This window comes from Argopecten irradians, chromosome 13, assembly GCF_041381155.1.
Source record: "Argopecten irradians isolate NY chromosome 13, Ai_NY, whole genome shotgun sequence".
Classification (NCBI taxonomy): Eukaryota; Metazoa; Mollusca; class Bivalvia; order Pectinida; family Pectinidae; genus Argopecten; species Argopecten irradians.
Genome location: NC_091146.1, coordinates 16,845,511 through 16,871,804, shown reverse-complemented (window position 1 = coordinate 16,871,804; position 26,294 = coordinate 16,845,511). Strand labels below are relative to the sequence as shown.

The window sequence follows — 26,294 nt, the reverse complement described above, 5'->3', positions numbered from 1 at the left end:
TAAAATTAAGGAGTATCACGAACATTCCTCTTTTTAAGGAATTTCTGAACTTTAAATTCTCTATAGGAAAGCAAAACAGATTTTAAGGAAGGCTCCTGAACCTAAATTTTTCCTTTAATCTTGTAATGCTTTCATATGCCAGTATAGAAATTGTAAGTTAAGGAATGTTTGTAAACCTGGGCCCAGCCCGGGTCCACTTGTAGAAAATACAATAAAGATAAGGAACATCTCAAGCAATGCATTGGTTTTGGAAAATGAAGGATTATATAAGGAAATCTTTAAGAAGTTTTATAAAAGTGGACCATGCAAATTAAGTTATTACATAAAAATCAAATCTATATTTGGTAATGTGTCCTTGACCTTCAACCCACCTAAGGCAAAGAGGTTTGGTATAAGAGGATCAGTAATACCTGTCAGATATTTTCTGTAAAGTTTGATCTTCACTTTTTTAAGAAAATAAAAATTTACTGGTAATGGAAATTTTGAGTGTCAGATGAAGTAAAAGATTTAAGCCATTGAAGTCCACTGAAACCTGAAACACATTTCTGTACTAATTTATACCTACACACATACAGAGGTAATGGAGGCTAACTAAAACAGACTAGCAGAAGCAGCAGGCTGGTTACATAAGCAGAATGCATGATTAATAAAATAGGTGAGTACACAGGACAAAACTATATACTTAATGGATTATGGTGAAAATAATCATAGCAGATGCATAACAATGATTTCTATCTCCACCTGTTTCTGAAGTTATGATAAATTAGAGCTAACTTTGAATTCACAATTTCATTTTTAAATGTATGTTTCAATCATTTTACATAATTATGATGTAATTTTGAAAATGAATCTTAATATATTTTACAACATTTTATTTCAATTACCCCTGGTAAAGTAAAGTGTAATAATATTTTGTTAAATGAAAAAAATGGCACAGTTCAGGTAATTTTTATATCTAAACTTCATTGTCTAAATCTCTGGATGAATGTTGGAGATGTAAAGAATTCTTTGAAACAAAAAGTTGTGAAAGAAAACATTGCAAGATGCAGACTAAATATGAAGTGAAGTGAATTGAGAAAAGCAAACTTAATGTGAAGTAAAGTAAATTGTGAAATGCTAATTGAAAATAAAAGTTTATAGTGAGACTTCAGATGTACAGATAAAAATTGAAAATAAAAGTTTATAGCGAGACTTCAGATGTACAGATAAGTTAAGTAGTAGTGTACACCCACCTGCGTAATGTATGGGGAACACGCCGCGGTAGAGATGACACTGACGTGCGGTCTGGGCCTGGCGTGTGATGGCCAGGATAGGACAACGTGGGCGGTACTTAGAGATTAACTGTGCAGATCTGTAACACAACACAGTCACTCAGTTTATATAACACTTAGACATCAGTATAACGCTGTACTACCAAGATCTAACTAACCAAGATCTGTAACACAACACAGTCACTCAGTTTATATAACACTTGGACACCAGTATAACGCTGTACTATCAAGATCTGTAACACAACACAGTCACTCAGTTTATATAACACTGTACTACCAAGATCTGTAACACAACACAGTCACTCAGTTTATATAACACTTAGACATCAGTGGAAAGCTGTACTACCAAGATCTGTAACACAACACAGTCACTCAGTTTATATAACACTGTACTACCAAGATCTGTAACACAACACAGTCACTCAGTTTATATAACACTGTACATGTACTACCAAGATCTGTAACACAACACAGTCACTCAGTTTATATAACACTTAGACATCAGTGGAAAGCTGTACTACCAAGATCTGTAACACAACACAGTCACTCAGTTTATATAACACTCACTCAGTTTATATAACACTGTACTACCAAGATCTGTAACACAACACAGTCACTCAGTTTATATAACACTGTACTACCAAGATCTGTAACACAACACAGTCACTCAGTTTATATAACACTGTACTACCAAGATCTGTAACACAACACAGTCACTCAGTTTATATAACACTTGGACATCAGTATAACACTGTACTACCAAGATCTGTAACACAACACAGTCACTCAGTTTATATAACACTGTACTACCAAGATCTGTAACACAACACAGTCACTCAGTTTATATAACACTTGGACATCAGTATAACGCTGTACTACCAAGATCTGTAACACAAATAACACTGTACTACCAAGATCTGTAACACAACACAGTCACTCAGTTTATATAACACTTGGACACCAGTATAACGCTGTACTACCAAGATCTGTAACACAACACAGTCACTCAGTTTATATAACACTGTACATGTACTACCAAGATCTGTAACACAACACAGTCACTCAGTTTATATAACACTTAGACATCAGTGGAAAGCTGTACTACCAAGATCTGTAACACAACACAGTCACTCAGTTTATATAACACTGTACTACCAAGATCTGTAACACAACACAGTCACTCAGTTTATATAACACTTAGACATCAGTGGAAAGCTGTACTACCAAGATCTGTAACACAACACAGTCACTCAGTTTATATAACACTGTACTACCAAGATCTGTAACACAACACAGTCACTCAGTTTATATAACACTGTACTACCAAGATCTGTAACACAACACAGTCACTCAGTTTATATAACACTTGGACATCAGTATAACGCTGTACTACCAAGATCTGTAACACAACACAGTCACTCAGTTTATATAACACTTGGACATCAGTATAACGCTGTACTACCAAGATCTGTAACACAACACAGTCACTCAGTTTATATAACACTGTACTACCAAGATCTGTAACACAACACAGTCACTCAGTTTATATAACACTTATACAAGTCGAAAACAGATACTACCAAGATCTGTAACACAACACAGTCACTCAGTTTATAAACACTGTACTACCAGTCTGTAACACAACACAGTCACTCAGTTATATAACAGACATCAGTACTGTACCAAGATCTGTAACACAACACAGTCACTCAGTTTATATAACACTTAACACATGAAAGCTGTACTACCAAGATCTGTAACACAACACAGTCACTCAGTTTATATACACATATAACACTGTACTACCAAGATCTGTAACACAACACAGTCACTCAGTTTATATAAACACTGTACTACCAAGTGTAACACAACACAGTCACTCAGTTTATATAACACTGTACTACCAAGATCTGTAACACAACACAGTCACTCAGTTTATATAACACTGTACTACCAAGATCTGTAACACAACACAGTCACTCAGTTTATATAACACTGTACTACCAAGATCTGTAACACAACACAGTCACTCAGTTTATATAACACTGTACTACCAAGATCTGTAACACAACACAGTCACTCAGTTTATATAACACTGTACTACCAAGATCTGTAACACAACACAGTCACTCAGTTTATATAAACTGACACTGTACTACCAAGATCTGTAACACAACACAGTCACTCAGTTTATATATTAACACAGTGTACTACCCAAGATCTGTAACACAACACAGTCACTCAGTTTATATAACACTGTACTACCAAACGTAAACAACACAGTACCAGATCTGTAACAACACTGTCTACTCAAGATCTTATAACACAACACAGTCACTCAGTTTTTAACACTGTACTACCAAGATCTGTAACACAACACAGTCACTCAGTTTATATAACACTGTACTACCAAGATCTGTAACACAACACAGTCACTCAGTTTATATAACACTTGGACATCAGTATAACACTGTACTACCAAGATCTGTAACACAACACAGTCACTCAGTTTATATAACACTGTACTACCAAGATCTGTAACACAACACAGTCACTCAGTTTATATAACACTGTACTATAACCACCTACCAAGATCTGTAACACAACACAGTCACTCAGTTTATATAACACTGTACTACAGATCTGTATCACTCAGTTTATATAACACTTGGACATCAGTATATACACTGTACTACCAAGATCTGTAACACAACACAGTCACTCAGTTTATATAACACTGTACTACCAAGATCTGTAACACAACACAGTCACTCAGTTTATATAACACTTGGACATCAGTATAACACTGTACTACCAAGATCTGTAACACAACACAGTCACTCAGTTTATATAACACTGTACTACCAAGATCTGTAACACAACACAGTCACTCAGTTTATATAACACTGTACTACCAAGATCTGTAACACAACACAGTCACTCAGTTTATATAAACTGTACTACCAAGATCTGTAACACAACACAGTAAACACTCAGTTTAACATAACACTCCTAGTTTATATAACACTGTACACCAAGATCTGTAACACAACACAGTCACTCAGTTTATATATACAGTATAACTGTACTACCAAGATCTGTAACACAACACAGTCACTCAGTTTATATAACACTTGACTGTACTACCAAGATCTGTAACACAACACAGTCACTCAGTTTATATAACACTGTACTACCAAGATCTGTAACACAACACAGTCACTCAGTTTATATAACACTTGACATCAGTATAACACTGTACTACCAAGATCTGTAACACAACACAGTCACTCAGTTTATATAACACTGTACTACACAAGTATCTGTACTACCAAGATCTGTAACACAACACAGTCACTCAGTTTATATAACCTGTACTACCAAGATCTGTAACACAACACAGTCACTCAGTTTATATAACACTGTACTACCAAGATCTGTAACACAACACAGTCACTCAGTTTATATAACACTTGTACTACATAGATCTGTAACACAACACAGTCATGTTTACTACCAAGATCTGTAACACAACAACACAGTCACTCAGTTTATATAACTGACTCAGTATAACCTGTACTACCAAGATCTGTAACACAACACAGTCACTCAGTTTTATAAAACACTGTACTACCAAGATCTGTAACACAACACAGTCACTCAGTTTATATAACACTACTCTGTAACACAACACAGTCACTCAGTTTATATAACACTGTACTACCAACCAAATCTGTAACACAACACAGTCACTCAGTTTATATAAACACTTGGACTGTACTACCAAGATCTGTAACACAACACAGTCACTCAGTTTATATAACACTGACATCAGTATAACGCTGTACTACCAAGATCTGTAACACAACACAGTCACTCAGTTTATATAACATACACTGTACTACCAAGATCTGTAACACAACACAGTCACTCAGTTTATATAACCTTACTTCTGACACACACAGTGTATATAACACTGTACTACCAAGATCTGTAACACAACACAGTCACTCAGTTTATATAACATTAACACAGTACTTACACCAAGATCTGTAACACAAAACAGTCACTCAGTTTATATAACACTGTACTACCAAGATCTGTAACACAACACAGTCACTCAGTTTATATAACACTGTACTACCAAGATCTGTAACACAACACAGTCACTCAGTTTATATAACACTTGGACATCAGTATAACACTGTACTACCAAGATCTGTAACACAACACAGTCACTCAGTTTATATAACACTGTACTACCAAGATCTGTAACACAACACAGTCACTACAGTTTATATAACACTGTACTACCAAGATCTGTAACACAACACAGTCACTCAGTTTATATAACACTTAGACATCAGTGATAAGCTGTACTACCAAGATCTGTAACACAACAACAGTCACTCAGTATATATAACACTTGCAGTATACTGTAAAGATCTGTAACACAACACAGTCACTCAGTTTATATAACACTTGTATCTATAACCTGTTACCAAGATCTGTAACACAACACAGTCACTCAAGTTTATATAACACTTAGACATCAGTGGTAAGCTTGTACTACCAGTATCTGTAACACAAACACAGTCACTCAGTTATATAACACTGTACTACAAGATCTGTAACACAACACAGTCACTCAGTTTATATAACACTTGACATCAGTGGAAAGCTGTACTACCAAGATCTGTAACACAACACAGTCACTCAGTTATATATAACACTACCAAGATCTGTAACACAACACAGTCACTCAGTTTATATAACACTGTACTACCAAGATCTGTAACACAACACAGTCACTCAGTTTATATAACACTGTACTACCAAGATCTGTAACACAACACAGTCACTCAGTATATATTATATGTACTACCAAGATCTGTAACAAACACAACACAGTCACTCAGTTTATATAACACTGTACTACCAAGATCTGTAACACAACACAGTCACTCAGTTTATATAACACTTGGACATCAGTATAACACTGTACTACCAAGATTCTGATTAACCTAAATAAAAAACTGTGACAGAAGCAATGTGTGTAGCCTCGTTGGAAGTCTCCTGTCAAGATTTTCTCAGCAGACTCTGTCACTAAATTATCTCCCCCTAGTTTGAAACTTAGGAATCAGACAGGAAGTAGAGACAAAAATAATCAAGTCAAATTTTAGTGATATTTTTTCAATATTCTAGAGACTGGTGCCCAGTCTAGGTATAAACAATTTATTTCTACATCACATATCACAATCTCAAAAATTCTTTCAAAACAGCTAAGCATATTATATATATATTTATATATATACTCAAATCCATTTTATGTTACTATTTTAAGTTGAATTTAACTACACATGCCATGAAAATTTCACATTTTGTTTTAATAGAATATACATTTTTTACCGATGATATCATTTTTTTACTATTGATTTTTTCTGTTCTTGAAAGTTTATACCACAGGCTTTGAATGATACCTACCGTCCAGTGGTTGTGATAACTATGATGGCGGCGGCCATACACTTGAAGGACGCCTCGACAGCGGCAATAGCCACTGTGTGTGTGGCCTCAATAGGAAGAACAGTGTCCTGTCGGATCTCCTCAAAGTACTGACTGGTATACACAGCCGACTCGGCCTCCCGACAGATCTGTGGACAACAAAGGTACAGGTACAGAAAAGGACAACCGATGGGTTACTTAATAAAGTACGTCTCAACTAAAGTAGCTAGTCCTGATTTCTAAAAACAAACTTCAAGCAAAACATTTTCACATTTTACATATTAAGGCAGACATGTGATTTAATTGAAACAGAATTTAGAATTGCATGATTTTAATACATGTAAATGAATGTGTTTGTAATCAACGAATATGTCTTGTTATGTACTATTTGTATTAAAATGTATTTTATGCAAGAAATGAAAAGAAAACAAATCAGACACATTGAGTCTATCCCATACATTCAGGCTTCACTGTATTAATTATATGTTTTTTAATTCTTTATTTAAGATAAACAATTCTAAAACTTCTGTTTTTGAAAAAAAAACCAGAGCCAGCTTGATATGTTAACATAAACCAGAATTTGATTCAGTACAACTTGACACCTAGGGAAATATTCCTAAATACCTTGTGCATCATCTTAACAGATTCAAGTGGATAATCTCCCTTGGCAGTTTCTCCCGATAACATGACACAGTCAGCTCCGTCCAGGACAGCGTTGGCGACGTCACTCGACTCGGCCCTGGTTGGACGTGGTTTCTTCACCATACTTTCAAGCATCTGTGTGGCACAGATAACTGGCTTGCCCTGACGGTTACAACGACTGATCATCATCTTCTGGGCGAGGAAAACTTTTTCCGCTGGAATCTCGATACCAAGATCACCACGGGCCACCATGACACCATCTGTTTCCTTGAGAATCTCATCAAATCTGTAAACAATGGAGTGTTCACATTAAAATCAGTAAGCACATTCTTTTATTCTTTTCTTTAGAACTTGTATTCATGGGGGTTTTCTCGAAGAAATTAAGCATTAAAAAAAAAAAAAAACTAATTTTTTTAACAAAACCTATGTCCTACTTATACATCCCCACCCACCTTCGTTTTGTAACAAAGGGCAATAACTCTGAAACAATTGGAGCCATGTTATTCTGATGTACGGCAGATAACATACATCTACACACTGCACAAGTATTAAACAGAACTAAACATAAATCTGTGTTACACTGTATGCAATGTTATTACCTTTTCACTCCCTCATGGTTCTCAATCTTGGCAATGATTTTGATATTTGCCTCCTTGGGACCGAGGACTTTTTACATAAATCTGTGTTACACTGTATGCAATGTTATTACCTTTTCACTCCCTCATGGTTCTCAATCTTGGCAATGATTTTGATATTTGCCCCCTCGGGACTGAGACTTTTTACATAAATCTGTGTTACACTGTATACTATGTTATTACCTTTTCACTCCCTCGTGGTTCTCAATCTTGGCGATGATCTTGATATTTGCGCCCTCGGGACCGAGGACATTGCGGATGTCTATGATATGTTGACCACTTCTGATGAAGGAAGCGAACACCATGTCCACCTGTTGGATTAAGTAACAGACCATAAACAAATGATTGAGGTCCTAAATGGGTCTTCAAGGGTGAATAACTTAAGGTCACTATAACTATTTAATTAATCCTAAAGCAAAAGTTCTTCCTCAGTCAAATCAAAATTGATGTAACTGGTTGTAACATCATCTGTGATTGGTGAGGTAAAAAGTAAGAATTCAAGATTAAATTAATTGCCATCTTTTCAATAAATGGCGAAATCAGGCTCAGATTTGACGTTTTTGTCTACCAATATAATTAATTGTGCAACATCATATTTTTATCATGACATCAACATATGCTGTCATTTACACCTGTAATGACACAATAGGGTTAATGTACACATGTCTTACAAAATTTATTGCATGAATGGAAGGGCCAGTCAATTGTGATAAACTGGAGTTCATACTGTGTGCATTCAAAGAGCACGTATATGATCTTAGCCTTATTAAAGATGCTCCTTCACCGACAGCATAAACAGTACTCATCATTTAAACAATAAATGGTGTTTATACTTATGTAAATATATGTCTAGTTTACACAAAAATAATATAAAACAGATTGTTTTGCATTTGATGGATGCGCAATCAGTACTTCATTCTATATAGGGCACAGTGCCTTGGACTTTTTTTGGGATGCAATTAACTAATAACTGTTTTTATGAAGGAAAATAAAAAATACAAATTTTTCAATGATGATAATGGTGTAAAGTATGTAATTTTTGTAACTGAAAAAAATATATTAATTTGTCTGCTCCTGTTTTGCTAGAGAGAAAATACCATTTGTCAGAGTTGTAGCATTTTTAAATATTTGGTTAGTTTTTGCGTTTCCTGACCCTGATTTTGGAAAATAGTGCAGACTTGGTATACTTACACCTTGTTCCACACCGAATCTGAGATCGGCTTTATCCTTCTCCGATACGGCTGGTAGATCTACAGCTATGCCTGGCAGGTTACAGCCCTTCTTACTACCAAGGTCTCCTCCGTTCTCAATCGTACACATCAGGAAGTCAGCACCTAAATCAAACAGCGATACAATATTACTGCAATTAATCAAGTTATTCTAGAACAAATATGTTTTAAAATCCCTCGTTAGAATAAGGACCAATATTTAAATCATTAAACTTTTTCCTCAGCAGTCAGGTGGTGGAAAAGTCCCTTGAACCTTTATATTACAAGGATTTCAATATCTGAAGTTTTTACTATTCTTTTTAATTGCTCCCTCAAGCTTTGATAAATCTTGTCAATAAGGAATAGACATTGTGGGATGATGACAGGATTTCCAGTGCTGCAGCCCATGTGGCGATCAATAATATTGTATAGATTTCAGATTGACCAAGACTGCACACTACCTAACGGCTTCCTGTACAACATATATGGATCTCAGATTGACCAAGACCGCCAACTACCTCAGGGTTCTCACTTAATTTTTTAATAGATGGTTGAAAATTAACAATAGGCAGTTGAGGGCCACAAGCCCCCATGGGGCCAGTATTAATTCTGACAAAAATAGCCGGTTGTAAACAAGGAAATACACGGCTGTTTTTGCCGGCAACCTGCTTTTAACAAGAACCCTGTACCTACCAACTTCCTGTACAACATACAGATCTCAGATTAACCAAGACTGCCAATTTCCTACCAACTTCCTGTACAACATACAGATCTCAGATTGACCAAGACTGCCAACTACCTACTGACTTCCTGTACAACATATAGATTTCAGATTGGCCAAGACTGCCAACTACCTAGCGACTTCCTGTACGACATAAAGATCTCAGATTGACCAAGACTGCACACTACCTACCAACTTCCTGTACAACATATAGATCTCAGATTGACCAAGACTCCCAACTTCCTACCAACTTCCTGTACGACATATAGATCTCAGATTGACCAAGACTGCCAACTACCTACCAACTTCCTGTACGACATATAGATCTCAGATTGACCAAGACTGCCAACTTCCTACCAACTACCATAACTTTGACCTGACTGCACACTACCTCCACTTCTGACAACATATAGATAGATCAGACTCCAACTCTGACCAAGACTCAGATTGACCAAGACTTCCTTCTGTACGACATACTCAGATGACCAAGACTGCAACTCCTACCAACTTCATGTACGACATATAGATCTCAGATTGACCAAGACTGCATACCTACCACTTCCTGTACGACATATAGATCTCAGATTGACCAAGACTGCACTACCTACCGACTTCCTGTACGACATATAGATCTCAGATTGACCAAGACTGCCAACTTCCTACCAACTTCATGTACGACATATAGATCTCAGATTGACCAAGACTGCCAACTTCCTACCAACTTCCTGTACGACATATAGATCTCAGATTAACCAAGACTGCCAACTTCCTACCAACTTCCTGTATGACATATAGATCTCAGATTGACCAAGGCTTCACACTACCTACCGACTTCCTGTACGACAGCCGAGATGAGACCATCGTCAATGAAAATCCTGTCCTTGGGTTTCATGACCTTTGTGATGTTCTTGTAGTCGAGCCAGAGCAGGTCCTTGGAACACTTCTCTTTGTACTGGTCGTCGGTGGTGATTTTAATGGTAGCGCCGGCAGTCAAGGTCACTTCTGCTGATGGGCCCTGTCATGTGAAAATTGTCCATTATCATAACTTGTGTTATATCATAGAGACAATATTAGGGTCAAATACATTACGGCCAAACCTGTCTTAATGGTCAAATTAATTACGTGGTCAGTTTATGACCATCCCACTGTATACTGAACTAAATTAATTAATTGAATTAATCGGTCATCTGTCCAGATTTTCTCATTTCCTTTGGTCCCTTCTTAACACAGGTTAAACTGTACATAATGAATTTTGAATCTCAATTGAAACAGGCAAAATATTGTTTTCACATAAACACTACCTGACTATGACTTTTCTTTCATGTAAATGTTTCCATATATCAAGAACAGACTTCTTGCAAATGATTATGAATTAACATTTTACCAGAAAATCTTGTGAGGATATTTTCCTTGTCAACCAATGACCACTGTTTAAATCATATAAGTAAACAATTCTAAATCAGCCATTCTTGCTTGGGCTAGATCAAAGCTTAGATCCTCAGCAGGAGCTGCCATTTAGGCATATATATCCGACTCGTCCTTTCATTGTTCTATGGTCTACCATATAAGCATTTACTGCTGAGTTAACAAGAATACTTGACAATAAAGACACTTTTTCGTAGTCCCTTTGGTCGTCTTTATAGACAGGTTTGACATGGAAAATAATACCTTTTCTATTTTAGGTGATTTGAAGGTTAATTGAGGAGCAAATGAAATGCTGGAAATTGCCAACAACACAAATTGCCCTTTTTGGTTTGTTAAATAACCTGATAGGCCACTAATGAAATAATTTAATATTTATGATAAGTTCCCTATTACAAAATCGTGTTGCCAACATCAACAGCCTACTGACCCCTTCCAGTAAACCTGTCCTGATCTCGGGCCCCTTGGTATCCAGGGCGATGGCCACTGGACGGCGGTTAGTGAAGCCCTCAATAGCAGTGCGGATGTTTTTGATAGTGCCTCCGTGGTACTGAAAACAAACATCACAAATAAAAAAGATTCTTAATTAGTTGGAATATAAATTTATAGATTAATAATGGATTTGATAAGTTTGATCCCAACTACAATTCAAATGGTTACCATAACATTTTCCATCCTTATCACAATATCTGATAAATATCACTTATATTACTTAGATTTATTTAACATATTTTTATTGAATTATTTCTGAAGAAACTATGTGTTTCAAACTTTCCCATGATCTCTCTTCATCAGTCAGAACACCATTCAATATTTTGTTACCTTTATTCATAATCATTAAAATCTAGTATAATTGTGTACATCATCTTCTTTATATCTCACTTATTTTTAGCAGGTTTTTTGTAACATTAACTACTTATAAGTTCCTTTGAAAATATCACTATTGTTTTGTAAACAACAATGGTTTGCCACAAAATCAATACCGGGTACTTCTCTGGATAGAATTAGCTAAAGCACAGAAGCTGCTTATCCTGATTAACTTATCCACCCCTGAAAACACAATTGAATTCTTCCCATTCAAATGCTGGAATAGTCCATTATGAATTTTCAGGGGTGAATCAGCTAAGTAACAAACATTTGTGATTTACATGCTGAGTATATTCTATAATAATGTTTTGTTTAACAGAGAAACAGCTGGAGTGATGCTGTATTCCACCTGTTAAACATCAGACAATGACTATCAAGGTCAAGGCATTGATTTATACAAATCTCTTTGCTTGTGACGTAGGTTATTGTAATTGTTAAGAAGATTACATGTGACAATGCATTACCTCGTGTGTTCCATGTGAGAAATTCAGACGGGCGACGTTCATTCCTTCAATGATCATCTTCTGTAGAACTGAGACTTCTCGACAAGCAGGGCCTGTACAAAAATTTCAGTTTTAAACACATAAATTCTCACCTAAAGCTATCTCCCCTTAACATATAAATTATTTCTCTAAAAAAGAATCACTGAAGGGTCAGTATTTTTTCTTTTGAGCAAGTCCTTTCAGCTAAAGTGAATCCTTATTTTTACCCCTGATGAACATTTTTTCTTAATTCTCACCCTATATATTTTAGTGGAAAATAGGCCCTTTTTAGTCCAATATGGTAGAAATGGAGTTATTTTAAGTGCAGAAAAATATCAAATTGATCGAGGTTCTTTGATAAGTAAAATTGATCACACTGCAAAATCTTCCAATGCATGTCACTTTACATATTTATCTCATTATGTTTTCTCTCATGATAAATAAATTGATTTTTTAAAAAAGATTTTGATTATATAATCATTCTTAATTTGATGAGTGAGCTCCCTTATTGAACATGAAGGATCTCCCTAATTGAACATGAGTGAGCTCCTATATTGAACATGAGTGATTTCCCTTATTGAACATGAGTGATCTCCCTTATTGAACATGAGTGAGCTCCCTTATTGAACATGAGTGATCTCCCTTATTGAACATGAGTGATCTCCCTTATTGAACATGAGTGATCTCCCTTATTGAACATGAGTGATCTCCCTTATTGAACATGAGTGATTTCCCTTATTGAACATGAGTGATCTCCCTTATTGAACATGAGTGATTTCCCTTATTGAACATGAGTGATCTCCCTTATTGAACATGAGTGAGCTCCCTTATTGAACATAAGTGATCTCCCTTATTGAACATGAGTGATCTCCCTTATTGAACATGAGTGATCTCCCTTATTGAACACGAGTGATCTCCCTTATTGAACACGAGTGATCTCCCTTATTGAACATGAGTGAGCTCCCTTATTGAACATGAGTGATTTCCCTTATTGAACACGAGTGATCTCCCTAATTGAACATGAGTGAGCTCCCTTATTGAACATGAGTGATTTCCCTTACTGAACATGAGTGATCTCCCTTATTGAACATGAGTGAGCTCCCTTATTGAACATGAGTAATTTCCCTTATTGAACATGAGTGATCTCCCTTATTGAACATGAGTGAGCTCCCTTATTGAACATGAGTGATCTCCCTTACCTATGGTACAGATGATACCAGACTTTCTGACCTCATGTGGCTCGGAGTCGATGTCCAGTTGGGAGATATGTTCTAGGAGTGACCGGGCCGAGGCGGTCTGACTCTGTTGGGACTGGACATAGTAGTCCCCGGAGTGCTCCATATCCTGGATGTTAAACTGTAACAGATTCAACAACTGTTAACAAATTCACCTCTTAAAAAGTATTTAGATTCTTCTAGTTCAAAGTCTGGAATAGTCCATTTTAGAATTTCAGGTGTGAATGAGTATTTACTTACCAGTACATGTATACCATTTTGGAACTGCAAGTACTACCTTCAGTGAGAATGTTATCTCAGACTCTATACATTATAATGCACAAGGGGTGAAATTATGTTTTTAGACAATGCCAAGTCTGCATAATACTGTTGGAAGGTGTTATGTATGAAATGCTTCATATAAAAGGCTTTGAAAATTTTCATTTGTTTATTTACATTATTTCAAATACACTGTACAAAGGTTATAGTTTGAAGGCTTTAATTCATTTGTTTATGTGCAAAACAAAAGTGGCATCTGATCACAATAATGCTTAAATAAACAAGCTTTAATTTTGGAAAGGTTATTGTCTTGCAAATCTTATTCCATTTATTCACAACTCAAAGTCAAATACCCATGTACTTTATTCTTAGTAGAACCTTAATCCTGCATGGTTTGAGTCAACTTGGTCCGAGAGTACATTTTGTTAAATATATTCCACAATAAAGGCTAAGCCTTATGATGTCCTAAAATCACTTAGCGGTTTTTAATTTAGTAACAAAAAGTTAATTAATATTCAATTACACTAGCAGAAAAACAAAAACTACTGTAGTCAGTTTTTAATTCTGCTACCAGCAAATTTTTCATAATATTTGAAAAACAAATGAAATATATAATAACTTCCTGCATGAAGGTGAATAATACCTGAGTATTGGCAACTAAGGAATCTCATGTTAATCCTCCGGTACATAATGGTCAATCCTATGATCAGTCCTATGGCCAATCTTATGGTCAGTCGTGTGGTCAGTTCTATGTTCAGTTTGGGATGGTCACCAGCTGCACACCTATACACACACCTGTGTTGTCAATGTCACAGGGTGCACAGTGGTACAGTGGTGTTAAAATCGGTCAATTTACAGTTATAGAGATTTAACCTTGAGGTTTCCTGATAGTAACAAACTATTTAGGTCACGAATAGTACAGATATAGCCAAGTTTTATATTCCAACCATGTAAATAACAGTAGTGTTTTAAATTCCTATAATGGAAGGGATCTGTCCAACCCACATTATAACCATTCTGACGATACAGCAATTATATCCACAAGTCTAGCGGTAATTTACTTGAAGCAAAATATCAAAATACACCTTTCTTCATATTTTTTCTGCTTTCATATTTTATTTCTCCCATGAATAAAGGTACATTATAAATACTGTAACTTGTCTAAGTCCTCTCTTGTTTGATTTCTGTGTATTTCAGAGTGATAGTATGGCATTATTCCTTCATTACTTATAGGAATTATAATTCAATTTTGCTTGTTACGAGCATTTTCATTGGCTTAAAAATTTACTTTATCAGCCCATAAAGGAATAAATGGCGTCGCCGATTGTGACGTTGCTTCTGATTGGCTGAGATGACGGCGTAATGATTTCATAGACAAAAGAGTCCCAGAATGAATTTTGAGTATTGAAGAGATCATCTTTAGTAATTTGAATTATAAGGATTAATTTGAATAGATTTTTTATGTTATGGAGATATAACACAAAAATCTGAGTGTACTCTCATCATAAACCGCTTTGCGGTTTATTTAGAGTACACTCAGGTTTTTGTGTTATATCTCCATAACATAAAAAATCTATTCAAGTTAATCCTTAAAAAACATGTATAATCTAGAAACCTGAATAGCTTTTGGCTCTGGCACTATTCAATCCCTCGACTATATTAGGAGGCAATAGTGTCCTCTCAACCAGGTCATAATAGATAAATAGGAACACCTGGTCATTTAAAGAACAATTTAATGTGCTTAGCTGTTCTAAATCAAGACTATAATCACTAAGTCATTGATAAAATTTTCTAATACTAGATTATCTCCCCCTACATGTAGTATCAAACATTCCGCAGAGACAAAAATCATTAAGCCAATTTTTAGTGATGCTTTTAACATTCAAGAGACAAGTGGCCAGTCCATAGCTACTAGGGCTGGGTAATGGAAGGTCTAAAACGATACGATAGGTATTGACAATATACTGAAACAATAAATGATATGTATTGATGATATACTGGACCTCTTTTATCAAATCCAGTTGACCATTGTGTTTTGAATATTATGACAATAAAAGACAATTTTGATCAAACATTCTATAATCTGGCAAAAACCTACCAAGGTTTGATTCAGTTCACCATCTGTGTTGATTAATTTCTGTCACTTAGTATTCTTAGTTATGAAAAGACTTTCCTCATCCATCTAGGTGACACAGATGCTTTAAACACTTCCTTTTAATTGAGATGCTCTTACTTTAATGATGTTTAAGAAAAAATTTTGTTTGGAATTTCCTCTTTCTATAAGGAAAACAGTCAGTTAAGTTGTTAAAACGATACAGCTATATATCATCTACAGCGATATACAGCATGTTTGCATATCAATATTTGATACGCTTCTGAAAACTGATATGTATCAGTGTTACATATATTGATATATTGATCCAGCCCTAATAGCTACTGGTAATGACTGAGCTTATCCAACAAGAGTTTAGTTGGTCTGGAGTTTACAACCCCTGGCAGTCTTACATTCCAGTAGTGTATTATATAAGGCAACACATTCATCCTTGGCCTACAAGAAACTCTACTAAAATAGCATAAACCATGCATAAAATACTGCCATAACATGTAGTAGTGAAAAGGATTAATTTTCCATGAGAATTTTAAATGTGTCACAGCAGATATAATTATCGTATAAATTCAAAGATTTTTTAAAGCTATATTGTATTGCATAATCTCCGTTAAATTACACAATCTAATATTTTCGGGAGCTTGTTTCTTAACAAACTTTTATTAAAATTCACATTAATTGAAATTTGAATATATATGAAAAATTGTAAGTTAAAATTTGTAAAATAATTTTTTTTGTAATCAAGATATTTCAGGTTACATTTGTATAAATTTCACTGATGGAATTATGAAGTTAAAGAATAAATAACCAAGTGACGTCTGTTATTTTACACTGAATGATAAAAATATCAGAATTTACCCATTTGTTATTTTCAAACTGTTGCAATTTTAAAGAAAATCTAGTCAAATACAAAATCATACGAGTATAATTGAAAATTTGTCAAAATGCATCAAATACAATATATACGGAAGTAAAATTACGACAAGGCTGAATAATATTTTTGGCACACACACACATATATAATTTCTCTAGCTTTATCAACAGAAGTGAGAAACAACATACTGGAGTACAGATCTAGATGTACTGTATGATTATAAGGTACACTGATGGCATAGATAGGTGCTGGAGTCTTTTGTAGTGTGGTAGACTACATAGTCATGCGATATGCTACTGTTTGCTGGGAGCCGCAGTGAGTGGTTAATATGTCCCAACATATAACTACAAGGCCGACACCTCTGGGTCACAAGTTTGATTTCCAAATGGAGTAGTTGCCCGATACTCATGACCGCTGATTGGTGGTTTTTCTCCTGGTACTCTGGCTTTCCTCCTAAGCCTGGCTGTTAATGGGACTTCTAAACAAATTCCCCCCTCCCAAATAAAAAGTTTGCTGGCTTTGACTGTATTACTGTTAGAGTGCTATATTTAGTTGTTATTTATATACACACACTAATATCACAGCTGTTAAAACCTCTACCACATTATCATACAAAAGTCGGTGACCAATATATATATATGGAAACTAAAACATGTATATATAACCTTGGCCCCATATCAGAGAATGTAAAAAAAGACACACCAGCATTGTTAGCTTAACATATGTACGTTACCATAAGCCATTGATGGTAATTCTCAATTCTAAGCCATATCAATTTCATTGTAAGATCTTTAAATTAAGAATCTTAATTATGTGATTATTTGTAAAATTTCAAGTGATTTAAATGTGTAGAATTTTATGAACATTAGAATTCCCAGGATAAAAATTTATCAACATCATGTTTGAAGTTCCATGATGCACTTGTTGATAAAAGTACAATATATATTGCAACATCTATTCAGAATATAACATTACACGTATAAACAAAACACACATATATATGCAAGCATTATTCTGTGAGAATGAGAAACATGGTTTTAATTTGAGTGAAATCTAATTATAATTAAATGATCCATATTCACCTCCTCACTACTGCTATGTTTCTGATAATCATGATGAAGTACTTTCATCGAATGAGGAGTTTTCTCTGAAAGTTTTTCCTGTTCTTCCCAGGAAAACATGTCAATGCTCCGTGGATGCAGTCCCTTGATAGTATAGCCATTCACAGACATATTGTACAATTTGTTTAAATCTGCCAGGTGAGAAAAATTGTGACTTTTTAATAAACTTTATTTCCTCTGTCAGTCCCGTGTCAGTCGATGCTTACAGACCACAAAATCAGATTTAATTAAGTCTTCAATTCAAACACTAATTGATTTCACTCAAGTCCAACATGGAATCAGATTTAGTTCCAAATTAAAGACTCAACATGCAGTGACAAACTTCACTTCAAGTCAGATATTGCGATCTAGATCAGATTAAATACTCAAATTCATTAAACTCTAAACGTAGAACTTCACAAGTCCAAAAGTCAATGGCTTTCATCACTGGTATATAATATAAATCTTGCTGTAAATACCGCAGAACATATGTGATGCATTTAAAACACTTGACTTCACCTTGACCTAGAGTAAATTATAGCCCTTCCTTGGTCTATCATTCACAGTGAGAAGTACTTTAAATGACCACTGTTAACACAACAAACTAGACAATACTGGATCATCAGCGGTCACTGGACTGAGAAAAGGTTCATCAGGCCTATATATAAATTCAATTGTTCCTGAAGGTTGGGACATTTTCATATTTCATTGCTGGTTAACAACTTAACAGTATAAAAAAGACATTAGCAATTTAGATATATGACATGTTAATAGCCATGCAAACTGTTATGGTGTATTTGTAAATATAGAATTTATAATTAGTTTCATTTCATTCTACTCCGTATAATCCCAATTTTTCCATTTTGTGAACGTTTTCCATTCGGTACTTTAGGAGACTGCAGTATAATCCTATTGTACTGTCTCCTTGTGGGACTCTGACTTCTATATCACAGAAGACACAATCACACTTAACACTTAGACCAAAACAAGAAGCCCAATGGGCCTTATCAGTCATCTTACTATTAATGCAATACAACATATTTGATACAGTATTCAGTACCAGTAATAGAAGAAACAGTTAAAATAAACACAAAATGGGCAAAACCTCCTTATCTTTTGTTTTTCTTTGACAAACAATTAAGACATTTTTTACCACAAACATTTCAGAAGAAATTGTCACAGACCTCATATGAGATCTCTAAGCCTCATAGTTATTGGTAGGAAAGATTTTTTTACCAAAGTAAAGGTCAAGGTCATTCTTTTGAACAAACTTGGTAGTCCTTTATCCCAGCATGTCACAGGCCCAATTGAGGTCTCTAGGCCTTTAGTTATTAACAAGGAATTGTTGAAAGATTTCAGTCTATTTAATCCCTGTGACCTTCAATAAAAGTCAAGGTCATTCATTTGAACAAACATGGTAATCAGCCCTTCGTCCCAGCATGCTACAGACCAAGTTTAAGTACTCTGGGCCTTTTGGTTAATGAGAAGAAGTTGTTTTAATGGAAAGAGTATGCATAGTGGATGGCGATGGATGGACATAACATGATGACTATCAGCTAGCCTGACCCTTTGGGTTTGATGACTTAAATAATTACAAATGTGAGGTTTGAACCCTCATCCCCAAAACTAGGACAATGTGGCCATTATACTCAGATAACTATTTTCACACACTCACAGTCACAATTTATTGTCAGAAATAAACATTTGGAAAACAAAGAGAAAAACGGACACTGTCAAACATTTACAAGTACACGCCAGCTTCAGGAAGAACTACACCTGTGTCAGATAATTTAAATGCAACAGATGACAATTACAGTGAAATCATGGGACTGGAAACTTTCAATACAACATACTGTGTTTATGTCTTTATCAATCCACCTGTGGCAGTGGGCTAGGTGAGGAGTGAGGGGGATGAGCTAACAGGCCTCAATGACATATTGTCAAGGTTACACACAAACCGTCAAGGTTACACACAAACCGTCAAGGTTACACACAAACCGTCAAGGTCGGCCTTTATTGGATCACGGTATCATACAGCATTATACAATGGCTAGATAAGTATCTTGTCATGTTTTACCCTGAGAAAGTATTGTCAAGTTCAAAATTTTAATTTGTTTATATTTTCCAATTAAAATTGAACCCAAAAGGCAAAATCATCCAAAGAAACGTATAGTCATTAGTGAATTGTGTACATGAATTACGATCAACTGCGAGTACTACCCAATAGAATGGCCTAGATTGACTGGTGGTGATGATATACACAGACTAACGATACACCATTGCTATATTTCAATTCCCAAAGCATAATGTTTAATGGACAGCATTTTCTGATTATTTAAACATTAAAATATCTAGGATAGAATCATTTTTACACTCTCCTGATATCAACCTACCTTAAACACTACAATACATTGACGAGTTGATCATACAATATTCCAATATCAGTGCCCTGGTCATCCTGACAGCACTACAGATCCTTGAGTGATGGTGTATGGACTGATGTGTCTAGTCAGCCTCTGGACCACAGACTTAATCAATCATAAACAGCTATACACACTCTCTGTCTGCTAAGTGGTTGGGACAGACAGAAAGGAACAGTGCTGCCAACTATCAGTGTCATTCACAGACCGAAGAAGTAAGACAATAACATTGTCCTTAACCTTTATTCAAGGTCACAGGTAGGAATTGAATCAAGAGACAGTATGCTTATCAATAGTGACCTTAACCTTAAAATCTAATATTCAAGGTCACAGTGTAAAATGAATCAATAGAAAGTATGCTATCATCAGTGACCTTTACCTTTTCTTCAAGGTCACAGGTGTAAAATGAATCAATAGAGAGTATGCTATCATCAGTGACCTTTACCTTTATTCAAGGTCACAGGTGTAAAATGAATCAAGGGAAAGAACAGTATGCTTATCATCCGTTACCTTTACCTGAGTATGTAATTGATATGCTAATTATTGACCTTATTAATCAAGGTCACAGGGGTCAACAAGGAGCAGGACAGGACAGTCAGCAATAGAGTCAGTAGGACCATACAGAAGAAGAAAAGATTGAATATCATAATCTCTAAGTCTGATCAATTTCCTCTTCTGCCAAGCTATCTTGTGAGAAGGCACTTATTTTACAGTATGACTTGGAACAATTATTACCTGTGCATGCTCTAAGGGTGGGTAACTCTATATAACTAAATCAGTCTGAACCTGTCTAAAAAGTCCATTCAAGGGCCAAAGAAAAATGGTCTTCATAAAATCAATCAATGGAGAACCTAGAAAGTTGATCATCTGTCAATTGACAGTAATGTAACAATATGACAACCTACACCAATGTCATTTAATATGGGCCATCACTTATCGGAAGTTAAACATTGATGTAATGTGGATGTAAACAGAACACTTAAAAGTTTCCACTATAGATATGTTTGTCATTCAATGTTTTAGCTTTGAGGAAGTTACGGAGGTAATTTTGATGTCTCTGTCACGATAAGCTGTGTCTATACAGCAGTTATAAATACATGTCATTCTGGTGTTATTCGCCTTCCTCATTTCCCGATCACTATAGCCAAAGCTGATCATTCTGGTGTTATCGCCTCTCATTCCGATCACTATAGCCAAGCTGATCATTTGGGTTGCCTCCTCTTCCGATCACTATAGCCAAAGCTGATCATTCTGGTGTTATCGCCTTCCTCATTTCCCGATCACTATAGCCAAAGCTGATCATTCTGGTGTTATCGCCTTCCTCATTCCGATCACTATAGCATGGTGTAATCGCCTTCCTCATTTCCGGACATACAAAGCTGTCATTCTGATCTTAAGATGATATACACGGTACCTATAGTGCATGTAGGGACATATCCTAGCTAAGTACTAAACCATATGATGAATTATGTAACTCTCCTCCAGGAGCTATTCATGTTAATATTTACAACACAAGCTGATGTATCCTGGGTAATTTATAGGTTAGAATACATATTAAGTATAGGCATTGAGAATTCTTAAGAACACGCAGTCATCCTAGCATCTACACAATTAAACCAATTTTCTCCCATACTTGACAGGGTTATCCCGTGGTTGCTAGGGAAAAGATAACTCTGTCTTTTACCAGGGTAGGGAAAAGACAGCTCACACGCGCTAGACAATGATGTGAGGTCATCAATACAGGACGCACTGTGACGTTCCTATGATGGCGGCGCTTTGGAAATGTTTCTATAAACTGCATTTTCACAATGTTTCGTTAAAGTATGGGAGAAAAAGAATCTCACATGGGTCTGTCAAGTGAACAGGGATATCTCAACCCTCGTGAAAGATGTTGGCAAGCCTTGGGTTGACCAGCCAAAATCTTTCACTCGGGTTGAGATATCCCTGTCCACTTGACAGACCCATGCGAGGTTCTATTAATCCCACACTTTCCCTCCAATCACGTTTACAAAAATCTGAATACATAATTTTTTTACCTTGTGACAAACAAATCGAGATCATAATTGAAAAATAAATTGATTTAAATTCTGTTACATAAAACAATTGGTATTTTGATGTGTTGATTACAACATACAAAATATATGTACTAATAAAGCTTACAATTACAACCACTCCAATTACAAAGTTATTCATATACTTACAAACAATTCCTCTTTGCATTAAATCCTATGAAATATTAAAACTCATCTCCACATTTCAACATGCCAACTCCTGTCCAGTGAGTGTGAGCCTCCAAACAACAGAACAGAAATGTTGCAAGCTATGTTGTTTCCCCTCAATGCAATTTGCGTATGCAATATACACACGTGTATAGATACACATGGTTTTACAGCTAAGCCATGGATTATAGCACCTGACAGCTGTTTTTGTTGTAAATTGGATGCATTCATATCATAGACAGATTTTTTTTGTAAATTGGACACATTCATCACAGACAATGTCTATCAATTACTTTTTGTGTGTGCATAATCTAAAATTGTTTTCATAATGAAACAGGTACCACAAGTTGTTGTGAAGAGATTTCAAAGCATAACAGATTTGGGGGGTTTAATGTTTTAATAGAATTTCTTAACAATGTTTATAAATAAATTCTGCTGCTAAAAAATGAAAGATAATATTCCCAATTACTGAACGCTAAAATATTGTTGTTTAACAAATCTCCAGTGGACCAAGGAAATTCGTTATACATATAATTACTAAAAACAACTTATAGGAACAAAAAAACTATGTTATAACCATGAATTTGTTGTGTTTGTTTAACAATGTTTTACTGTATACTATATTTACAATCAAAACCTGCTAAATAGCGATACCATAAACTCATAAACAGACTGGAATACCTGTTAAAGCTATTAGTCCAAATGGTGTAAATTCACAAGTCCAGATCTAGAGTACACGGTAATCACCTAGTTATGTTGGCAGTATAGTCTAGCTAACTCTAAAACAGCTACTTGTATGTCCAGTACAGTGTTTATCAGAGCCAATGTCTTATAATCTGACCTCCACCCTAAAAATCAGTACGTATCAATATATATATAGTGTATATATCCATGATTTGGCGCAGTCAGATAAAATTTGAATGCAGTTCATTGTGATTTTAATACAGGGTGAAGTGTAATCAAAGGGAAGCAACTCCTGTAAGGAAATTGAGACTTTGCTGATGAGGAGTTTGACTGATGTAACCAGTACTCAGGATCATGTACATAACACCTACAGAAACAAATCATGTCATTCCTGGCCGAGTCAGAAATGAGTGATCTTCAGTAACTAGTGCCACGAGTGCCTTATTACCTGGTTCTATCTTACCTGTGAGTATATAATGGTTGGTTTTTTTTTATAGCAAGTGTTTTTTTGTTGTTGATGATAATGTAGAATCTTCACTTGCCTTAAAACCAACAGGTGGTAGAAAGCTTTTAGATCAGATTTCTGCTCACACCTAACACAACAACAGTCATATGTCCAGTGCAGGGAAGTAAATTGGTCAGCTAGACAAGGTCAAACTGACCGCCGCAGTTATCAGCAGATTTAAATGACAAGGTCAATATCAATGACAACAGATATATTTACCTTGAGATAGATGTGTCCACAAACTGCAGACCTTGGGTTGGTATCTTGTTGCTGAGTTTGGCAGGCCTAGCCAGGCACATTAACGCCCTTCACTTGTAACACTATGTGTACATATGTCTCAGACAATGTGTACCTATAGACCCACACACAAACAACCACACTGCATCACTGGCAATGATGGAAACAGGAATATAGGATTGGCAAAAATCCCACAAGTGGTTATTCTGAATAACAAATCTGGTATTACAGACAGACTTACACAACACGACATTTGTCAGATCTACCCAGTGTCATCTCGATTTATACAGCAGCACCTCACTGTATCACAGTCTCAAATTGAAGAAGAAAATGGATTATATTTTCTGATTAACAGGTTTGCTATGCATCACAAAACCATAGTTTTTTTTCTAAGCAGTCTGAGGTCTGGTACATTAGGATAAAGATTGAAGCTGTGCCAGTAAAAGAAACAAGAATGCCATAATGTATTGTTTACGTAAGCCGGACATTCTAGTTCTAAGACAGGACAGATAAGCTCTCTATATATATTACAGTATTAATTTTAGGATATTTGTGATAAATTGTTCAAATGATTGGTTTGTACTGTGTTAAACTATTTTATTAAGTTGTATGTAAGAGCAATGTGTTTGGATCTACAATGTATACATAAAATACCCTGGCTAAGAATGTAGGAACACTGTCAATAGTATGTTCATGTATATATTATAGTGTTATCTTACTGAAACACACCTGCTGCTGAGGACTGTCAGAAGGATGCTTCACTTAGACATACATGTATTAAAAGATGGACCATCCTTACCGGTAAGTTTAAAATGGACACAGACTACTTTGTGATGTATATACACTGAAGTAGTTCTGGGCTAACTACATTATAGTGTTATTTCACTGAAACACACCTAATGTCGAGGTCTGCCACTATGACACCTCACTTAGACAAAAGTACTATACTAACTGGTACAAGTATAAAAGGGATATAGCTTACTTTGTGATGTATATACACTGAAGTAGTTCTGGGCTAACTACATTATAGTGTTATTTTAATGAAAAATCACCTAATGTCGAGGTCTGCCACTATGACACCTCACTTAGACAAAAGGACTATCCTTACTGGTACAAGTATAAAAGGGAAACAGACTACTTTGTGATGTACATAAACTGAAGTAGTTCTGGGCTAACTACATTATAGTGTTATTTCACTGAAACACACCTAATGTCTAGGTCTGCCACTATGACACCTCACTTAGACAAAAGGACTATCCTTACTGGTACAAGTATAGCGTATATATATAGCTACTGTCTTTGTAACGTACACTGAAGTAGTTCTGGACCTACAATAGTTTATAATACATATAGAGTAGTTTGGGATGAAGAACTAAACAGATTAAAGGATAATTAATTGGATATAAACGGCCCATTGCAAACCAAATTAAGACGTATTTGTTCCTCGGACCTTAAGTTATATTGTAAAATTACTTAGACACTGTACAACTATGCATAACAGGAAATTCACTTCACTATAACCATCCTGTCAACAATATCAAACTTATGCATCAGTTCACATTATTTATTGTCATGCATGTAAGTTTTAACAAACATTTACCATACCACACAAAAATTGCCTGGTTATTAAGATGAACTAAGCTTGCCTGTCATTATATATCATATTAGTGCATCACAGGTTTCAATTAAACTGACTTTGCCAGAGGTCCTAGATTCAGTCCCAGCATCGGTGCGAAATGAAATAATTGAAGAAACTTTGGATACTAATTTACTTATGATCAATTTTAATCCTTGTGTGTGTGTTTTTGTCTGCCTTTTTTTGCTATCAATTTATGCTTCCATCTATCTTCTGTGTGTGTATTCCATTTGTTGCCCCCATGACAACAGAAGTTACTAATTATCCCA

The 26,294-nt window shown here is 35.4% G+C and overlaps 2 protein-coding genes across 16 annotated transcripts in view; one reads left to right on the top strand and one right to left on the bottom strand.

Annotated features, from left to right (window-relative positions):
* Positions 1 to 26,294, bottom strand: part of LOC138305549 (pyruvate kinase PKM-like) — an 84,888-nt gene that overhangs the window by 8,976 nt on the left and 49,618 nt on the right. For 5 of the 12 annotated variants that reach the window (XM_069245823.1, XM_069245826.1, XM_069245827.1 and 2 more), the window contains 9 exons: positions 13,950 to 14,106; positions 12,733 to 12,824; positions 11,832 to 11,951; positions 10,808 to 10,994; positions 9,242 to 9,384; positions 8,234 to 8,361; positions 7,398 to 7,701; positions 6,756 to 6,922; positions 1,233 to 1,351 (listed from right to left, as the gene is read on the bottom strand). In XM_069245823.1, the coding sequence (XP_069101924.1) occupies positions 1,233 to 1,351; positions 6,756 to 6,922; positions 7,398 to 7,701; positions 8,234 to 8,361; positions 9,242 to 9,384; positions 10,808 to 10,994; positions 11,832 to 11,951; positions 12,733 to 12,824; positions 13,950 to 14,106 (1,417 nt within the window). Of the gene's footprint in view, positions 1 to 1,232; positions 1,352 to 6,755; positions 6,923 to 7,397; positions 7,702 to 8,233; positions 8,362 to 9,241; positions 9,385 to 10,807; positions 10,995 to 11,831; positions 11,952 to 12,732; positions 12,825 to 13,949; positions 14,107 to 14,886; positions 15,034 to 18,306; positions 18,472 to 20,717; positions 20,858 to 22,945; positions 23,088 to 24,371; positions 24,511 to 26,294 lie in introns of those variants that run through there. The other 7 variants (XM_069245822.1, XM_069245824.1, XM_069245825.1 and 4 more) reach the window with 5 other exon arrangements.
* Positions 23,994 to 26,294, top strand: part of LOC138305551 (E3 ubiquitin-protein ligase TRIM45-like) — a 61,082-nt gene continuing 58,781 nt past the window's right edge. Inside the window, exons 1-2 of one of the 4 annotated variants that reach the window (XM_069245836.1) lie at positions 23,994 to 24,112; positions 25,098 to 25,190. In XM_069245836.1, the coding sequence (XP_069101937.1) occupies positions 25,174 to 25,190 (17 nt within the window). In that variant the 5' untranslated portion in view covers positions 23,994 to 24,112; positions 25,098 to 25,173. Of the gene's footprint in view, positions 24,113 to 24,614; positions 24,745 to 25,097; positions 25,191 to 26,294 lie in introns of those variants that run through there. The other 3 variants (XR_011205718.1, XM_069245834.1, XR_011205717.1) reach the window with 3 other exon arrangements.